Here is a 20,239-nt window from a genome sequence, read left to right as displayed (position 1 = left end):
AGAGCTACAAAAAGTTAATTGTAACTTTTTCTCAAGTTACAGGACAAGGTTATACAGATCAGATGTGAACCATGAGAATTACTGATCTGTGAGGGAATACTGATTTGTTACAGGACAAGGTTATATCGACCTATTAGTAAGAGGGGATGATGGTGGGAAAAACGTACTGGATGCAAACAACTCGCTGAGGAAAGGTAAAGAAATCATGTATCCTTAGTGTGTGAATCATTTTGGGTGGGGATACAAAAGGGTTTAACTTACAGAAACGTGAGTTGGCAGTTAACTTTGCTAATCCTGGTAACAAAACATTTTTATCAGGTGAGAAAGAGGTAACAAGAGATGTCAGCGCACATGGATTGATTGGCATGCCCGCTTCACAGTGGTTTGGTATATTCTCAAAACGCATGTTTAACAATTTTTCCTGCTCTTTATTGTTACCTGCAAAACCTAAAAATGTCGAGAGTGCTGCAGGGGGGGAAATGTTAAACGAACGAATTGTTATCTCAGATAGCGAAACAACCGATAGTGTTATACCTTCTCCCTGCACGGTTTTAGGTACTTCAGTGCTACGTCTGTGATGAAACAAATTACTAATAAGAATAGTTTGTTAATGAAAATTAAAATATTTTAGGCAGCACAAAGCGCACTCAGGAAGGACAATGGGGGGTGGATGTCCGCCACCTTTGGCAATATTTTCATGGAGGTCTTCATGTGAAGTCAACAGACGCACGTGAGCCCCGGGTACCCGGTGATGTAATGCCAAGTGTTGGAACATAAAGAGTAGACAATAATTTGAAGTTAACTCTAGCAGGTGCTTTTGTTACTCCAACGCAACCAACGGTACCGGCAGGATCTTCCTCCTCATCTAATGGAACATTATCTACTAACGGGTGTTCGTCTGATGAAATTATGGCTGATTCTGAGTATCAGCAAAACACGGCTATCTCTCTAACTGGTACTACAAACTGTATATTTAACCTCAAAAACTGTGGATATGTGTCATCATTGTTGCCCGTTTTTAAATAAAAGGGTTCTGCAGGTGAGGATATGCGCCCTCAAATCTTGGAAGGGATTCCTGTTCTTCAAGGAAACGATGATTTGCGTATTGGCGGGAACAGGGTTGGTGTTAGGGTGGTGGGGGGTCGGGACAAGGGAAAAGGCATAATAGCCAAAAATCCTCCTATTTTTGCTAACACTGTAATCTCCGCAAAACAACCGATTCGGTTGGACAATCTTCAACCACCATAGGCGGAGGTTTGGGTAACACCGGTTATGCATGAGCGTGATGCGCTCCTCGTATTTCGACGACCCCATTGGGGAAGGTATGTCATGGTTAATTAGGTTATCTGATAACTACGATATTTCCTAAACACCTGTTAATTACGTTATCTGATAAATTGTAAAAGTTATCTGATAATTAAAAATATATTGGTTATCGCAGATGCTTTAGTACGAGCTTTGCACGACATTGATTATGAAGGCGATGATATATTTCTTGGCCGGGTCTTCAAAAACAAGGAAGACTGCAAACTGAAGCTTCACATCCACGCCATCAATAACAAGTTCAACTTTAAGTACGACAAGTCGTGTCCCAACGTAGTCGTCGTAATCTACGTAGGTGAAACATGTCCTTGACGCGTATATGCAGCCCGTATGGAGGGTAGTATTAGATATGAGGTCCGTAGCGTTCACCTGTAACATACTTGCAGCGTTGATGTTAGAGGGAACTATCACCGCCAGGCAACATATACTGTTATCGGTGATTTAATGCGAGCAAAGTATGGTGTTGAAGGTAGAGGACCACATGCGTTTGAGCTGCGTCGGCTTTGGCGACAAGAATTTAGCCTCCACATTAGCTACTGGAAAGCTTGGAGAGCACGAGAAATAGCTATGGATCGTGCTTTGGGGTCTGCAATGGGAAGTTACGCATTGGTCCCAGCGTACTTCAAGCTCTTTTTGGAAGCAAATCCCAACTCGGTCATCGGTCTTAAAACAGAGACAGATCCGTCTGGTGTATAAGTACATGCGCAAAGTCATCGTGATAGACGGCACCCATCTACGAAACAGATATGGCGGATGCCTTGTAGCTGCCAGCGCACAGGACGGTAACTTTCAAGTGTACCCTCTAGGGTTCGCGGTTGTTGATAGCGAGAATGACGATGCATGGGAGTGGTTTCTGTGGAAGCTGACAGAAATTGTTCCCCACGAGCCAGATTTGGTGTTTGTCTCAGATCGCCATTCATCGATCTATACCGCAATTCGTAAGGTTTGTCTCCTAATAGCCGTAAAAATCAAGTTAGCAATGTTGAATACAACTATGTTATCTCCTAACGAAGTTATGGTTATCTATGTTATCTGCGTAAAGCTATAGGCCATCCTAGTTTTGCAATATTAATTTAAACCAGAAATTAACGGTGTCTAAGTTATCTGCGTAAGTTATCTGATATATTGCGTACCAAAGTAACGTTAACTGAATTGACATTACAATACTATTAGTATAACGGCCCATTGTTTACTATTAACCAACTATCATTATTATCTGTTAATTGGTAAACGTTTTTGTTATTAGGTTTACCCGATGTCTTCACATGGCGCATGTATTGTCCATTTGCAACGAAATGTGGTCACCAACTTTAAATCTGAAATGCTGAGTGAGTTGACATCCCAGACAGGTCGTGCATACCGTTTGAGTGAATTCGACAGGATTTTCGAGGAGATAAAGAATACCGACCCAGAATGCGCAGCGTATCTAGCGAGGATCGGTTTCGAGCATTGGACACGGTCACATTTCGTTGGTGATTGATACAACATCATGACAAGTAATATCTCGGAATCGCTAAACAATGTGCTAACTAAGGCTCGTGATATTCCGGTAATCTCCATTCTAGAAACAATTCGGACAACGCTTGTTTCATAGTTTGCACTAAGGCGTGAAACAGCTAACAAGGACACAGACATCGTGAATCCCAAGGTGAAGGAAATGATGATGGAAAACTTCAAGAAATCTGCTGGTTATTTCGTAATGAAGATAGGGGACGGCGTATATGAAGTTCGCGACGCAATGGATATTGCATATGCTGTTCACTTGTGGGAGCAATCTTGCACCTGTAGAGCATTCCAACTCCTAGGGATACCTTGCGAACACGCCATTGCAGCAGGTATTAGGGATGGGGTTCGAGTAGAGACTCTGGTAAATATCCATTACACCGTTCAATATCGCAGACTTGCGTATGAAGCAATGATAATGCCAGTGCCCGACATAGACACCCTGGAACGTACTACTAATGAGTCTGGCAAGGTGAGGCTCGGCCCTCCCAATGTCCGTCGTCCCCCTGGAAGACCTAAAAAGACGCGTATATTCTCTAAGGGTGAATTCAAGGTAAGTAAATAAATAGAAGCAGATGTGGAATCCATTTTTTTTTTAGTTTAGGTTGTGATAACATGGTTAACTGCAGAGAGTGGCGAGGCGTCGTTGCACAAGATGCCGTGTCCGTGGACATAACAAATCCACTTGCAAGGGCCCCATACCGGTACGCATGTGACGTATAGTTCTATACATACCCTGTTTGGTTGCGCATTTGGTAAAAATTTGGTGTGTACAATTAAAGCGGTAATTTTGTGCTTACAGGAAACTTAAAACTATGATGGGGGATAACTTGCAGTTTGGTTGTATATAGCGGCAACAACTCCAACAGGCTAGAAGATGTAAAATACGGACATGGTTGGGTGTTAAGTAAAGTTGGTATTAGTGATCACCTTTTTCTGTGTAATATGATCGCTAAGTTATAAAACTTTCTGAATTGAGTTTGAGATGACCCCCTTAGCTAATATACAACAGCCCTGGGGTCATATTGCAAACTTAGTTATTTTGTACGTTGCATGTGGCAGCTTCTAATCATTGTAGTATCCGTTTGCATCTTTTGGCTGTGTCCTACTTTCCTTGTGATATATGCAATGCTGTTATGGTTTACTAAATGTAAATTTCTCTTTCTTATATCGAACAGAGTTAATGCTAACATTATTATCGCTACGATCAGAGTTGTGTTAACATTATTATCATGTATATTAGATATCTAGATAACTTTGGTCGGCGCGCTATATTGTTTAGATAATTTATGTTCATTGGCAATTAAACATTTGGTGTTCTGACGAGCGTAAATTGCAGCTAACGAGACTATCTTTAGTGTGAGTTATTCAGAAACCTTAATTAGTTAAGTGTAGGCTAGCGGAATGAATAGGTTAGTGACATCATGTATGTTGCCAAAGATGGGGTTTTTTCCCTAAATCAAAACTATGGGAATGAATGATTAGCTACAATAGTGAAGAGTGTTAGACCGCTTTACTCAAACCTAAAACTCTACCTTGGAATGAATGAATGATTAATTTTGATCTAATGTGGATACATGTTCTATGTAGTCTTAAGTTATCAACATTGTAGGACAATCGTAAAATACTGATAACAAGTCGGGTATTTTTAATTGCAAGAATTAGCTGATTGACGGCATACTGAATGCGGGCAAAGATAGTCAGCACATTGCTTAAAAAGTGATGTAAGCGAACAACGAATCCTGGTAAGTCTGAGAACGAGCTAACTGTATGCTTAAAAAGTGATGGTAAACTATTAATGCTGAGAACGAGTTAACTATGTTAACTTACAGTTAGGTGAACGTGATAAGTATAACAGATAGCTTGTGGTAATGGATGTATACATTCGATGACACATAATGACAGGTAATAACGTTATCTTGTCATTAAGATATCAATTCAGCATGTCAGCTAGTTAGCCGATGGGTGGTTGTACGTGCTCGCGATGCGAATGTTGAAATAAATAGTTCCAAAAACCATGCTTGAGAGGCGAAAGTACAAATAAACAGTGACAAATACGTAGTCTTAACAAGTAAAGAACGAAAAGAGGAGCGAGAAGCATATCAGTTTAGGTTCTACAGAACCAAATGATAGGAGGGAGAGTACACACGTCAGATGGAGATGGAGTTACATGATAATTTTTGTTACATGATAATATCAGTTTAGGTATCTAGAAAGTATAATGCTTGATCAATGCAGAAATCATTTTCTTTGTCTCGCTTTCCAGTAGTTGAACTTCGAACTGTCTACACCCGTCTATTCCGCCGACTGCATGAGTTTGGAGAAGGAAAATAGAATACATACCAGAATCATTTGGGGAATCGATTTGGTGGATACCAGTGACCTTTTCGATAGAAAATGGTGATATCTCAACTTGAAACATCTCCATATTAGCAGCCACCAATTTGAATAAATAAGGGAGCATAGTGGCTATGGGCTGCAGCTCGTCCACAAGCCTGGTTTCGTTGATGAGGGCCATGTTGCAGTCCAAAACAAAGATCTTTTTGGCTTTCAGATCTACAGCCAGTGTCACCCAGTGCCGCTGGTTGAAGTTGAAAGGTAAGTAGACGATGTCAGCCTCCTCATACAATTGCACACGGTCGACGTCGTCTACACCATTAACCATATCTATCACCGTTTTGGTGAAAGGGAATTCTTCTCTACCAGGAGATTTGATGAACCTGGGGTATAACTTGGTTAACTGAGAAACGAATTTTGTGTCTAGAAGTTCAACTCTCAGCCCTACACCATCCTCCATGTCGACTCGCAGCATGTGGCGCGAAAACCGTATGAGCCCATCCATCACCTGACAATAACCCAGATCCGTCAATAACAGTTACCCTTAATATGTTTTATTTATCTAATGTGAGGGGTGTTTTTCTTTCTTTCTAATGCACTGAATACCTTGGCAGGGGTGTTTTTCTTTCTTTCTAATAGATCGATGAAGTCTTTTGCTGACAACATCATCAGATTTCCCAGGTTCAGTGATCTGTTAGAGGAACCAGAATTAGCCAACTCATATAAATTGGTGTCCAGTTAAGTAGTTCAGGGACAACCCTTTTTACTGTCCCAATTGCCAATTGAACTTTCTCGTCCAGTTTTCTGGCCTTGGCGACGCCGGCTTCGGTTTCATGACCTATGAGTGTCTTCAATCTCTTGTCACATTGGAAACGCTCGTCTATCCTTGAGGAAACAACACGGGGGCGCTTGCTTTTTCTAGTGTAATCAGGTATTGACTCCCCCAAAACACTGAAACAACCTCCAACTTGACCTAGTCCCTGTACCAGCATAAAAATATGAAAAATGACATATATCTTTGTTATCTAATTTGAAATTTATTCTTCCAAACATTATCACACCTTCTTCTCAGCTGTTGTCTCATCAGCGTCCGCCTCGGCTTCCTTTATATTCTCCGTCTCTCCAACCCCCTATATTAAATTGCAAAATCATTAGCAACACTGACCTATATATTCATAGGTACAAGACAATAATGTTAACCTGATAAACAACTAAGGCTGAGCTGGTTTCTGTTCCCTCCGAGATAATGGTATCATTGTCAGTATGGCTGACACCCTCGGGATGAGTTAGGACATTGGACCCCTCGATGGAAATACTGTTAATATTTGCAGCATTGATTTCCTAGATGAACAAAACAAAAATTGGTAACATTATTACATGTTAAATCGCAAAATCTGTAAACGTAACCAAAAATTTAAGTAAAGTTATAACATATAACATGTAACTTACAGATTGTACCCCCTTTTTACCCTCCTCGACGCATGGTGTCTGAGTTTTGTCTCCCCCTTTGCAAACATTATCCTACATATAGCATTTTTCATGAGAACTATATTTAAAAGATAATAAAGTATCATGTATAACTAAGTTAGCGCTGAATAAGTTATCTAAAATTTATGATACCTCTGAATAATATGCAGCAATCTCTTTCACCGACTGCTCCTTACTCACTTCTTGTACCCGGGTGGTGTTTCCTGCTGATGTCGTGTCAACTGCGTGAGGGAACAAGTTTTACCCTTAACAAAAACAAATGAAAGCCGGAAGTGCACAGCTAATCAGTTGTAGTATTTAGGGATCAAATCCACAGAGATTTGTGTGTCTGGTATTCTTCTACGGTTTTTAACTTTATATCTAGACTAGATTGGTTTTATAGGTTGGTTGTTTGTCACAAATTAAACTAAAACTTAAAGAAAGTAAATAAATCTATCCTAGAAAGCAAGTAGAAAAATCGAATGCAAAGCAAGTAAAGCAAGTAAAATTATTAAACTAAAGCAATTGAAATGCAGATCTAAATAAACAAATAAAAATCGATTGATTTGTAAACTATGGCTAAAAACGCTGAGCTTTTGGGAACTCTAAGGGATCATAATCGGTTTTGACACTAGGCTAGATAGATTGGGATTGACGGATATCGATATATAGGGTTCTAGAGTTAGAGTACGGCGGTATGACTACGTCACTGTCGTGATCATAACCAACTGTTTCTCGTAACCATGACCAGTAGGTTTCCACTCTGGCCCTAGAAGGGAGAGAACGCAAGAGCTGCACAAGACTCATCAATACTCACGATCTCGCTGCAGGTAGGTTTCCACTCCTACGGAAAAATTGCCTGTTTCATTAAGGGCTGATACTTAATGAAAACTTTCGCAACACTAACTATCTAGATCAGATACTAGGTGATCAATCAAGCATACATGCAATAAGAACAAGAATAAACAGAGAACAAGTCGAAATCTCAGATCTATAAACCTAGATGTCTTAATCGATTATGAGATCCTCTTTCGGGAACCTTAAGCCCAACTCGGGATCTACTCAGACATGGCTAAGGTCGACATCATCATCGGTTTTAATAAAAGTAATGAAAAACAGTAAAGAAAAGAGATGAAGAAAGCTTCTCTATTCAAGAACTCGGACTTGAACAAATCTTTTACAAAAATCGCATAAAAACGGCTAAAGGAAAAGGGTTTCTGTAAAGTATGAAGGGTTCTCTCTAAAAACGACCTAAATGACAAGTATTTGTAGTCTTCAATACTCCATGGTCTCTAGGGTTCCGGAATTGAGGCTGAGAATGACTTTGGGCTTCAGAAATATGGGCTTTAGTTCGGAGTTTGATGGCCGTGGTCGGGAGTGACGTGACCACGGGGAATAGGTGGTTGGCCACAGTCGGGAGGCTTCTGACTGCGGGAAATGGGCTGTTGGCCACGGTCGCGTGACTTGCTGGCCGTCTTCAAGTGGCTCCGGAGCTAATGGAATATCTTGAGATCCAACCGTTGGAATGTCTCCAAACCAAGTGCATTTGAAAGCTGGTTGATTCTTCTATAAGTTATCCAATTTTGAGGGTGATCAGACGGTGAGAAGGTCTTCGTCTCTCCATGAGAGTTATGACGGTCTGCATTTATCCAAAAGAGTCTTTTTGTTCCAATTTGTGCCTCTTTATCCCAAATTACCTGAAAAGTATTTTAAAATCTGAAAACATAGAAATCCTTTGAAAACCTTTGAAAATGGAGTAAAAACACCTGTAAAAGATATTAAAGTGATCCATAAAAATGGTCAAAATCCGGTGTTATCAACTCCCCCAGACTTAGTCTTTTGTTTGTCCTCAAACAAAAAAAAGGCTAAATCTCGGCAAGAGGTTTGAAAAACGCAGGAACTAAACAAAATCTCAGAGACCAAACTTCTATACCAATATCAATCAGTATGCATCAATCGGGAATAGCCTAGAAAATTCTCACTAGCAATACAGACATAACTAGTCTGTTAATCCGCCATGCGGAAATCTATGCACTAAGATCTAACTTCCAGTCAACTAGCTCTTAACATTCATTAAAAATCTCAATGGTTCTCATCAAAGAAAGTCTAGGCAAGGCAATCTAGGTTAGGTGTCAAAAAGGATTATTCTAGGGGTAAGGCTTAAAGTGTTTACGGGTTACCTGAAGATCTGGAGGATGCAGGATATTATGCAAAACCGCAAGAGAGAGTGAAACTGTTGGTATCCACAGTTTTCAGTCACTTTCTTCTTGCCATAGATTCCTGGTCTTCTTCCTCAGGTTCTCTCCTAACTCCCCCAGACTTAAAAATTTTTGTAAATCTTTCAAAACCATAGCTCCTTAAACGAATAGTGGTTGCTTATTGCTCCACAAATTTCGACAATCTAAGACTCATTAGGGTTTTTGTTTCCCTCTCTCTTTTCATTCGTTTTTTTTTTTTTGAAGAGAGAGAACACCTTTAGATATAGAGTCTTAGAGAGCACGAAATAACCAGTTAATATCTGTCTTGTAAAGCTTCATGAGGTTTCTGATACTCTTCTTTCCCAATTCCATTCGGTCTCCTTTTCGAGTGACTGAAAACTGCGTCGCTCCTCTTCTCTCCGACGTTTTTGCACATATATGCTGATATAAACTAAAGAGAGAATGCATGAGGATTGAAAACAAGGGTTTCGGGTTTAGGGTATGGTACCAGATAAAGATAAACTGGTCATCTAGGAAGACAAAAAGTGGTAAAAGTGAGGGTAAAAGACGTCCTAGATGTGTATGTCGATGCCTGCCTAAAATCAATGATGAGAAAATTAGATGTCAATATTAAGGTCAAATAAAATGAGCTAGTATATCCTGTCAGAAAGAATCTCCATGAATAGAAGTCCTCTGGTGGGAGTTCGTAGTGCAAGTACTCTAGCTACCGCCTAGTCTAGTGCTAACCACAAATGAGCTATCATGCATAGTGTAGAAGTGTGCAGGTCTAAATCATCATAGTTTTGCGTCAAACATTCCTGAAAAATAATTAATGTCGAATAGGTTACATATTAAAATTAAAAAAATGCTTGAAATTAAAAAACAAAAGCAAGAAAATGATTAGTACGGATAGACATCCTTCCCAGACTTAAATCACAATGTCCCCAGTGTGAAAAAGTTGGTGAGAAGATGGTGGATAAAAGCGAAATAAAATAAGATAAAAGAAAAGAAAATGATGATAGAACCGTGATGGTAGTGAAGTGCTGATCAATCACTCGTCCTCCGATGTGTCGGCTGCAAACTGGTGCTGCTCCTGTAGAAAGGTGACAACACGCTCAAAGCGTCGTCCCTGTCTCTCAACTCTGCGCTCCAGATCAGAATGTGTGTGTGATGATGTAGATGATGAGGTGTGGCCGGTCGAAACAAATGGCTGGAAGTGAGCACGGGCCGCAGCTGCATCACGCTTCGCCTTGGCCATTATGTATTGGCCAATGGTGAATGGTAGGCGAGGTACAGATGGCAGAAAATCATCGGGTTCTGGAGTCCATCGCGGACGTCCTCCGTTACACAATCTCCGGACAGATGCTGAAGGCAAGCTGACTCGGTGCTCCTCAGTGCCAGTGCAATACTTGTAACGAAACCTGTCTGGATCGAAAGCGGCACGAGAGATAGTGTGATCGCGAGAGAGATAAAGTAGGTCATACCAGACATCGGGGAGTGGATCATCAGATGAGAAATCGAATCCTACAGCCTGTAGTATCGCTGTAATAGCACTCCCGTAAGCTGGAGTAACGTCCTCGCAACCATGTAAATCATGCTTCACCTTTACCATGTTCTGTGCTATGATCCAGGCAAAGCAGGCAAGTCGTGGGTCGTCCATAAATGGAATCTGAAGTGTAATGAGCTCAGTCTTCAAAACACATCCCATGTTGGCTCTAGACAAAATCGTGTGTGCTAAGAGTTTGTGCACAACTCTCACTGCTGGATGAGTAAGAAGGGCTGACTTGGATCTCCCGCTATCATAGACTCCATGACCCATCTCTCTCCACAAGTTAAAATCGGATTCATCTTCAAGGTAAATGCCATCGGTGTATGGAAGCTTAAGAGCTTCGCAAAGCTCAGAAATGGTGAGCGAGTAAGGTTGTCCGCGGATAGAGAATGACAAGATGCCATCTGATGCTCTGGGGTTCCTCCTCTTCGTGTGGTGGAGTGTAATAGTTGCTAAGAACTCGCGGACTAGCTCAGGATAAGTTGGAAGGTTCAGCTCCATGTAGGGTCTCAGCTTAAGTGCATCGATGTACCAGATCACATCCTCTCTGATCCCAATCATCTCAAGTGTATGATAATCAATGCAAGGCGTGGGTTTGATGTTCAGCTTCTTGAAACGTCTTGCGTAGTCCACTCTTGGGTTTGTCTCCCTACCAATGTATCGAATCTGTGGTGGCTCAGGAGCTGCTCGTGTTTCTCTTGAGTGCTGGAGCAATCTCATCACATAGTTTCTCATTCTCGGTCTGGCTTGGTTCAGCATGTACTCTCCTAGAGTAGCATCATCGGGAATGTCCTCAGAGCTGCACGGCTTCTTCGGGATCTGGTTTGTTCCATTTTTCTGCGAAACGAAATGATTCTTGGAAAAAGAGTGAATATGGATGCTGATTTTAACACATTAAGATCAGTTATACTAATACTAGTATAAAGAGATTAATTATAACCATGAGCAAGCAGAATTAACATTAAATCAGAGAAATCAAGTAGTTCATGACTAGATTCGGATTTTTGGTTTTCTCAACATAGAAATCTTCTAAAAATCGGTTTTTATGAGCAATTTCCATGTAAATCTAAAGATTACCCAACACTAATCACTAATCACACGAGACTAAATCAGATTCATCAATTTTGCTGTTCCAAATTCGATTTTTATAAAGCATGTAGAATCCAAATCTCAAAAATCTCAATTCCTCTTAAGCTAGGTGTTAAAATCGATTTTTAGATAATCTAAAAAGATAATCTATTGTTCTTAAGCTATTTCCACCATCAATAGACCAAGATTTGGGTTTTTAAAGAAAACCCTAAGTTCAAAAATCAAGTAAAAATGACGAGTTTGAGCTTCATACCTTGCTGGAAATAGAGATTTGATGGCAGAATTGAAATCAGCTTTGAAAAAGAGTGAGGTTTGAGCCAAGAACCTCTTAAAAAGCTTAAGAATTGAAAAATGTGTTCTATCTCCTAAATCTCCAAGTCTTTTGGAAGAGAAGAGAAAAAGGAGTTTTGATCCAAAAAGTGTGTTTCTTTTCTTTAAATAGCGTTTTTGTAGCAAAAACAGAAAATTTCTGGAAATTTTTAAGTTTACAGGAACTTACCTTTCTTGTCTTGCACGTTAGGAAAGTTTAAAACTTACGGAGAATCTTTACGGGTTTTACCGGGAATACTTCAGAAATCACTGGAAAACTTCGAAAAGCGGCAGAAATCCGCGTCGTCACCTCAACGACCAACGGCCGCGGTCAGGAGACACGCGACCGCGGTGATTGAGGGCTCGGCAGCGATCACATTTACGGTGCCGCGGTCGATGCACCCTTGGCCCCGGGTCGGTCGGTCGCGACCGCGGCTCCTTCTCCTGCGGCCTTTGTCCATCTTTCTGGTCTTTGCTGGACCGAGCAGCTAAAAACCTAACCTTTTCTTCTTGGTTTTTCTAATTTTCTGATTTTTTTGTGTTTTTGTCTTATAAAATACCTGAAACTTAAAAGAAAAAGAAAGAATAAATTGTAAAAAGGAAAAGAAAACTAAAAGAAAAAATACCTAAATGGGTTGCCTCCCATTAAGCGATTTTGTTTTAAGTCGTTTAGCTCGACGTAAGCATGACTAATCAGGCTGATTTGAATGGCACTCCAGTTGAAGTGCCTTTATCGCTTCTGGTCGCTGGAGGTTTAACTTCTTCTCCTTGAGGAGCCGTCTTCTTTCCTTTACTCTTCTTTCGGACTTTTAACATTGTTTAAAACCCTTTTTGTGTTTTCGATCAGCTCCTTGATTTGGTTCTCACTAGTTTCTGTTGCATCTGGTGGAATGATGATCTGGATCTTTGCAAAAGATTTCAGCTTCTCTTTTTCTTTCTCCTTCGGCCTGTTTCCCTTGCTTGGAAAATCGTCTAAGATAGTCGGATAGTACCTTCTGCGATCCACATTGAGGAAAACAGCATGCCGGTTTGCGTGATCGATTACTGCTCCTACTGTAGCTAGGAATGGTCTCCCAAAAATGAGTGGCCTCTCCTTGTCTTTATCCATCTCCAGGACTTGGAAATCTGCTGGAACAATCTTGTCTCCCACTAAAACTTGTAGATCATGAATCGCCCCTTCAGTATCTTTTTGAGATGAATCTCCAAAAATAACCTTAACCGTCGATGTCCTTAAGGTTTTTATGCACAATTTCTCGGCAAATGTCTTAGACATGATGTTGACATTTGCTCCGGAATCGCACAGGCATTCTGTAAACTTGATTCCTGAAATGAAACATTGAAAAACAAAACGTCCCGGATCATCGGCTTTTGTAAGCCTTTGAAACGGTGATCGTTCAAGTACCTTAAATGGTGGCTGCTTGGCATCGACATCCTTGTACAGTGGTACAAAGATTGGGGTTTCTTCTTTCTTTCTATTGGTTCTGGCCTCTTCTTCGGGCAATGTGGTTATGGCGTTGCAAAACCTCTTAGGATTATCTTCAACTCTTCCTGGAAGAACTCCACTTTGCCTCTTCATAGAGTCGGCTGTTTGGGCTACTTGCACGTCTAGTTTTTTGACGTGCGAAGAGAAAGATTCAAACTTCCCGTTCAGATCATTGTACATGCAGTCGACTTTCACGTTCACGTCTTTAGATGCTTTTTCGTTCGTCATAACGAGCTGTTGGATGGACTGTTCAAGTCTACCGATTTGTGAAGCTAGCTGGTTCGTCGTGACTCCCTACTGTTGTACAAATTGATTGTAAAACCCGTACCTTGGTAGTTATATGGCTGTCGCGTTTGATATGGTCCTCTTCCTCCGAAGTTTCCACCTTCAAACTTATTTTGGAAGGATTTTTGCTGAGGTGGGTAGTACTGATCTTGAGGATTCTCCACATTTGGATTGCGGTAAGAGAGGTTGTTGTAATTTGCATTCCGGAAGTTGTTGTTGAGGCCATTGTTGGAACGATTTTGATATGGCACCAGTGCTCCTACATAGTTCACATCTTCTTCTTGAAAGGCTTGATTAATGTGATCAATATCACTAGGTCCTTCATTCTGCGCCATTGTTGGTCTCACAAGCATGGACTGAGCGATTGTTGCTCTTCAGAAGCTGGCTCATCAAGTTCTTCAACTCAGTTATCTCCTTGTTGTCTGTTCCGATTTTCTTCGTCGATCGATCGTATTCAGGACAATCATTGCTATTGGCTTGAGCCAAATTTTCGATGAGAGATCTTCCTTGGGCTATCGTCTTTTGTCCAAAATCTCAATTGCTAGCTGTATCAAGTGAAAGTTTGTATTTTGGTTGCAAACCTCGGTAAAATGTGCTCAGCAGGCTTGATCCATGAAATCCATAGTGAGGGCAATCACGTTCATACTCCTTAAAACGTTCTCAGGCTTCATAGAAAGATTCAGTTGGCCCTTGTTGAAAGTTTGAGATCTTTGTTCTCAACTGATTCGACCTTGACTTAGTATAGAAGTGGTTCAGGAAAGCAGTTTTACATTCTTCCCAATTAGTAATCGATCCTGCAGGCAAAGATTTCAACCAACGGTGAGATTTATCTGCTAATGAAAAAGGGAACAACTTACACTTTAAATAGTCTGGTGGAACTTGGTTTGTTCTCATCATGCTGCAGATTTCTTCAAAGAGCTCGATATGGTCCATTGGGTGTTCAGAAGGAACTCCATGGAATTGGTTTTGCTTCACCAATGAGATGATTTGAGGCTTGACTTCAAACTCATTCCGGTTCGGAAATGGGACTTGAATTGCAGATCGGTTATGAAAATTTTGAGTAGGTGCATCAAAATCAGCTATGTGATGGTTCCTGGCTTGTCTTCGGTGTTGATTTGCTTGCTGAACAGGGCGGTTAACGCGCCCATTCGGCTGCATTCCTTGGTGGTCACCATCGGCTGCATTGATGGGTGCATCAAGGTCTTCACGTTCTTCTCTTTCGCGGTTCTGGTGGTTTCTTGGAGGAACCTCATCCTCCTCTCCATCTTGTCGAGCATATCACCTCCTCTGTGATCATTCTCTTCATTTTCTCCATGTTCGGACCCGTCTTGGTCCATATTTAAAGTTCGATTTATAGGATCTCCAGGCTGGTCGTCGTTGGCCATTCCTTGCGTTCGTCTAAGTCTTCGAAGTTCTCTTTCGTGCCTGTCTATCTCGTCTAGAATTGGAATGTTTTCTACAGGTCTGCGCCTGGTATTCATGCAATTCAGAGAAAAACAAAAGAAGGGAAAGATAGTTCAGAAAAACTTTAAGAAAGAACTAGAGATCAGGTGTCTAGAACAGAAGTTAAAACAAGAAAAATAGCAAAAGGCAGCGAAACGAATCCCCGGCAACGGCGCCAAAAACTTGATGTCGTGTCAACTGCGTGAGGGAACAAGTTTTACCCTTAACAAAAACAAATGAAAGCCGCAAGTGCACAGCTAATCAGTTGTAGTATTTAGGGATCGAATCCACAGAGATTTGTGTGCCTGGTATTCTTCTACGGTTTTTAACTTTATGTCTAGACTAGATTGGTTTTAAAGGTTGGTTGTTTGTCACAAATTAAATTAAAACTTAGAGAAAGTAAATAAATCTATCCTAGAAAGCAGGTAGGTTTCCACTCCTACGGAAAAATTGCCTGTTTCATTCTAGGGCTGATACTTAATGAAAACTTTCGCAACACTAACTATCTAGATCAGATACTAGGTGATCAATCAAGCATACATGCAATAAGAACAAGAATAAACAGAGAACAAGTCGAAATCCCAGATCTATAAACCTAGATGTCTTAATCGATTATGAGAGCCCCTTTCGGGAACCCTAAGCCCAACTCGGGATCTACTCAGACATGGCTGAGGTCGACATCATCATCGGTTTTAATAAAAGTAATGAAAAACAGTAAAGAAAAGAGATGAAGAAAGCTTCTCTATTGAAGAACTCGGACTTGAACAAATCTTCTACAAAAATCGCATAAAAACGGCTAAAGGAAAAAAGTTTCTGTAAAGTATGAAGGATTCTCTCTAAAAACGACCTAAATGACAAGTATTTATAGTCTTCAATACTCCATGGTCTCTAGGGTTCCGGAATTGAGGCTGAGAATGACTTTGGGCTTCAGAAATATGGGCTTTAGTTCGGAGTTTGATGGCCGCGGTCGGGAGTGACGTGACCGCGGGGAATAGGTGGTTTGCCGCGGTCGGGAGGCTACTGACCGCGGGAAATGGGCTGTTGACCTCGGTCGCATGACTTGCTCGCCGTCTTTGAGTGGCTCCAGGGCTAATGGAATATCTTGAGATCCAACGTTGGAATGTCTCCAAACCAAGTGCATTTGAAAGCTGGTTGATTCTTCTATAAGTTGTCCAATTTTGAGGGTGATCAGACGGTGAGAAGGTCTTCGTCTCTCCATGAGAGTTCTGACGGTCTGCATTTATCCAAAAGAGTCTTTTTGTTCCAATTTGTGCCTCTTTATCCCAAATTACCTGAAAAGTCTTTTAAAATCCGGAAACATAGAAATCCTTTGAAAACCTTTGAAAATGGAGGAAAAACACCTGTAAAAGACATTAAAGTGATCCATAAAAATGGTCAAAATCCGGTGTTATCACCTGCCACAACCATCAGTTGTGAAAGATCATCAGTACTTCTATCTCCATCCTGGATATCAGTGTTTGCACCATCACCATCCTCGTCCTCGTGAACATTGACCTGAAACAAAAATTTTGGACTTCAATAACAGCTGCAGAAGATCTTTCCTTTTCACCGTCAGTTAGGCTACCTACATTACATTGACCCTGACAGCTAGATATTCATGATAGTAAAGTCTCATGGATAAGTAAGTTAGCGCTGATAAGGTTAACCAAAAATTAATGAAACCTCTGAATAATATGCAGCAATCTCTTCCACTGACTGCTCCTTGCTCACTTCGTGGACCCGGGTGATGTTTCCTGCCATGTCCATCGGTTGTGATGGATCATCAGTACTTCTATCATCGTCCTGGTTATCAGTGTGCGCAGCATCACCATCCTCGTGCTCATGAACATTGCCATGAAACAAAAAAAAAATCATTTTCAATGACAGCTACCCACCATCTCTCCTTTCCACCGTCAATTAAGTTACCCATAATTCATATGATACAAAATTGATATACCTCGATTCCAAAGGCGTTGGTGTCGTCTGGATCCCCGTCATCAGCAGTGGAGTTGTCGTCCCCAGCCGAAGGTGAAGTTGGATTCCGAGGAATCGGTGTTTCCGCGTTCACAGTATTAGCACGATTAACATTGTCCCTATGGACCCCATTCACCGCCGCTGCTTGGGAATGACAGCCTACATTTGCAGGATTTTCAGTTTTGTCTCTCCGTCTTTGTTGGCACCGTTAACGCGACCTTTCTGCCTCGCCCTATTGCCTTCATTTTCACCGGCTGAGTCAGAGTCGGCAGACACCGTCTGGGACGCATAACGTTCCTGTACAACAGTATTATCAAGAAACCAGTCCTGCAAGGCTGCAAGCAAAGCTTTGTTATTTTACTTGAGTATGGCACTGAACATCTCTCTCTGAATGATGTCATGCTCTGCTAATTTTTCATCGAGAAGTCGTGGCAATCTGTCTTCCTCGGTTGTGGAAGTAGATGCCACCGAACGTTTCTCCTTCCCTTTGAAGTTCTTGCCAACAACGGACCTCCCACCAACGCCTCTCCTTTTTTAGACTTTGACAGCGATTTCGGATGGTTTTTTACCACCAGTGAACATTTCACTCGTGAACTTGAAACCTTCAGCTATCAGTTTCAAGATCTTGTCGACCTTTGGATCAGCTGGGTCGTCCGCCCAACTAAGGTCTTCCTCATCTGGATCAAATTCAACCTTCGGCCGAATAATGCATGTAACTAGATCCTGTAAGGTAGCAAGAAGAAATGGAGTGAATATGGCTATAACATTCTATTGGTACTTATTATACTGGATGACTAAGTTCGCATGATAACGTGTTTATCGGCAGATTTTTGTAATATTACAGTATTTCAATTTGAAGTCCTAATTATCTCATTTATAGTTAACCATTTCTCCGCTTATTCTGTCCCACCTGTTAGCACTATAATCTAAGTATCGATAACATTGTTGACGTTTTAATCAAGCTAGCTCTAAGTTACTATTACATTCCTTCTTTTCATTGCAACACAGTTACCTATATCTAGGTATCCTCCTAATAGTTATCAATGTTAGCTATGATGTAAGTCATCTAGGGAGACATACGGAATTAAACTTTGCAACTATCGAATGGTGGTAGATGAATGCTTTTACCTCACAGGCCTCATCGACCTCGCGCGTATGACTTAGTTTCAATTGAAGATGATGACGCTGATGTGGGATGAAATCATCATCTGAGTCCACCTCTCCTCAACCTACAGGATTCAGGCAATCACCGATTTCTGGGACAGCTTCCAAAACCACTAATTGAAGAGCAGCGAACAACCCTTGTACAGCGACATTTGCTTTTGCAAGTTTCCGCAAATCTAAACCCTTTATCGAGGTTATCATCATATCAAAAGATAACCTGCCTTATGGATATTCCATAAAGGTCTCTAGATCCTCAGTCATTTCCGCATGTTCTTTGACAACTCGTACACGAGGGTAATGAACAGTTGGAATGAGGATTCCATCGACCAGGACAAGACATGCCATCCTCAATCGATTCTCTTTACTCAGGCTTCTTTTAGCTTTCAGAATAGCAATTACTCTCTCCACGGTGACATCTTCTTTCTTATCAAATAGTCTATTATACATAGGATAGTTAGCAGTATTCCTCTTCTTGGACAGATCCACCGGAAACCTTCCACAGTTTAGACCAGTAACAATCTTGAACTCTCGCAAAGAGAACCTAATGGGGTGACCGGCGAAGAGAATCCATATATCGTTCTTCCGCTTCACTTCTAACTGACGGGACAACAGGAACAACCCAAATGTTCCTGACCACGCCGGCATTGAGGGTATATCCAGTAATTTGCCCAGGGGAGATTGACGAATGAAATCAATCTCGTCTTCGTCCAGCGCCGAAAGAAGATCCTGAATAATGCTGAATTTTTGGTATGTAATGACTCTCTGACCCCAAGGTTCATCGCCGGCCGTTATAATCCTCCTCGGAAAATCGTCTTCTTCCATCTGAGAGGAGAACAATGTACAAAATCCTAAATAAGTGACACTGATGACAGGATTATCTCAGTTAACAGTAATCGGGGGTTACCTTTACTTCTGATTCCGTCCTTGATCAACGATGTCGACTCCTTATTCCTTCGATTTATTGACAAAATCGGGAACTTCTCCTTCTAATGTCCACCGGCGATAAAAGGCTGGTGGAGACCTTCAGTTTCTATTCACTCTGAAAACTGAATAGAATTTTTTAGTAGAACCCACAAACCCTAGTTCTTTTCAATTTCCCCCCGCAAAATTTATTATATTATTTTTCGATATGTTCTAAAGAAATTAGGTGGGATAGCATGTTTCAGAAAACAAATTTGCACTATTATTTTATTAAGTTTAATGGGTGAGAAATTACCCAGCACCCCACAGTCTTCTTTTATCAATGGTAGTCGATATAAACCTCTAACACTGCAAACTTTTGTTGTCTGACAATGTAAAACTTTTTGAACAGAAATTTGTCTTTCTTATTTACTGAATTTTCGTCTACTTATACACATCTTTCTCTGTCTTGTATTTGAATTTCAAATTCAAATATTGGCTGGGTATTGTCTCTCGATATCCTCCATATTTTCTCTCTTTTTTTTTTCCGAAGCTTCTTCGACGGTAATACTCACCAGGCGGAATTCACTACCCCCGTTTCATTCCGAAGCTTCTTCGACGGTAATCTCAGCTTTTACGCCGTTTAGTAAGAACATATTTTCTGGTTTGGTCGTTTTCCCACCAAATTTCATCTTTGTAATTATAGATCTACCATTTTGATGATTCTTAGAAGCTCCTAAACTAGTTCACGGCCAGATCTACTTTCTGATTCAGTTCTGAATAGATGTTCCCGTACCTTTTAATAGTCAACTAACAATTTCTGTCTACCGATTTTACAGCATGGCCAACATTCCAGTAGACAATACTACAACCTCCGTAAACAATGTTCTTCTCCAGATTCAGGATGTTCTGCTTGATATTTTGCTAGAAGTAGCTAAAAAAGCTCCGAATGACGCTGTGTATTTCGGTTGTTCATCTAGTACCTTAAATCGAATCCTGAAAAATCCTGCTGTCGTGAAGGTGATCAACATCGCCTCGTTCGTTAAAGATCCCACTTTAATGAATCGATACCCTCTTTTCTTCGAGTCAGCTATCAATTCCAGGAACCCTATTGCCTTGTACCTCCGAGGTATGTCCCGGGTCATTGTTGATTTCGATGTTTTAGGTTCTCTTACTTTCTTCTATCAGGCATCCAAGGGGGGTGTTGACGCGGCG

General features: G+C 41.0%; 1 protein-coding gene and 1 non-coding gene across 2 annotated transcripts; both read left to right on the top strand.

Moving 5' to 3' along the window:
• The first annotated feature begins 2,023 nt into the window (after nucleotides 1-2,023).
• LOC112085385 lies at nucleotides 2,024-3,637 on the top strand. Its single transcript, XM_024154598.1, has 5 exons — nucleotides 2,024-2,266; nucleotides 2,570-2,791; nucleotides 2,918-3,379; nucleotides 3,456-3,530; nucleotides 3,629-3,637. The coding sequence occupies exons 1-5, from the start codon at nucleotides 2,024-2,026 to the stop codon at nucleotides 3,635-3,637; spliced, it is 1,011 nt and encodes a 336-aa protein (XP_024010366.1).
• A 10,522-nt stretch (nucleotides 3,638-14,159) lies between these two features.
• Nucleotides 14,160-14,265, top strand: LOC112085796. Its single transcript, XR_002899090.1, has one exon. It is a non-coding gene; the product is annotated as a small nucleolar RNA R71 (small nucleolar RNA).
• Nucleotides 14,266-20,239: the final 5,974 nt, after the last annotated feature.

The sequence above is a fragment of the Eutrema salsugineum genome, unplaced genomic scaffold, assembly GCF_000478725.1.
Source record: "Eutrema salsugineum unplaced genomic scaffold, Eutsalg1_0 scaffold_3, whole genome shotgun sequence".
In the NCBI taxonomy this organism is placed as follows: domain Eukaryota; kingdom Viridiplantae; phylum Streptophyta; class Magnoliopsida; order Brassicales; family Brassicaceae; genus Eutrema; species Eutrema salsugineum.
This window is presented reverse-complemented; position numbering and strand designations above follow the sequence as displayed.

Excerpts from the sequence above, each read along its gene's own strand:
- LOC112085385 (XM_024154598.1), top strand. The coding sequence starts at position 2,024 with ATGCGCAAAGTCATCGTGATAGACGGCACCCATCTACGAAACAGATAT. Across the intron at positions 2,267-2,569 it reads TCTATACCGCAATTCGTAAG|GTTTACCCGATGTCTTCACA; the intron begins GTTTGTCTCCTA and ends TTTTGTTATTAG. Across the intron at positions 2,792-2,917 it reads ATTGGACACGGTCACATTTC|TTTGCACTAAGGCGTGAAAC; the intron begins GTTGGTGATTGA and ends CTTGTTTCATAG.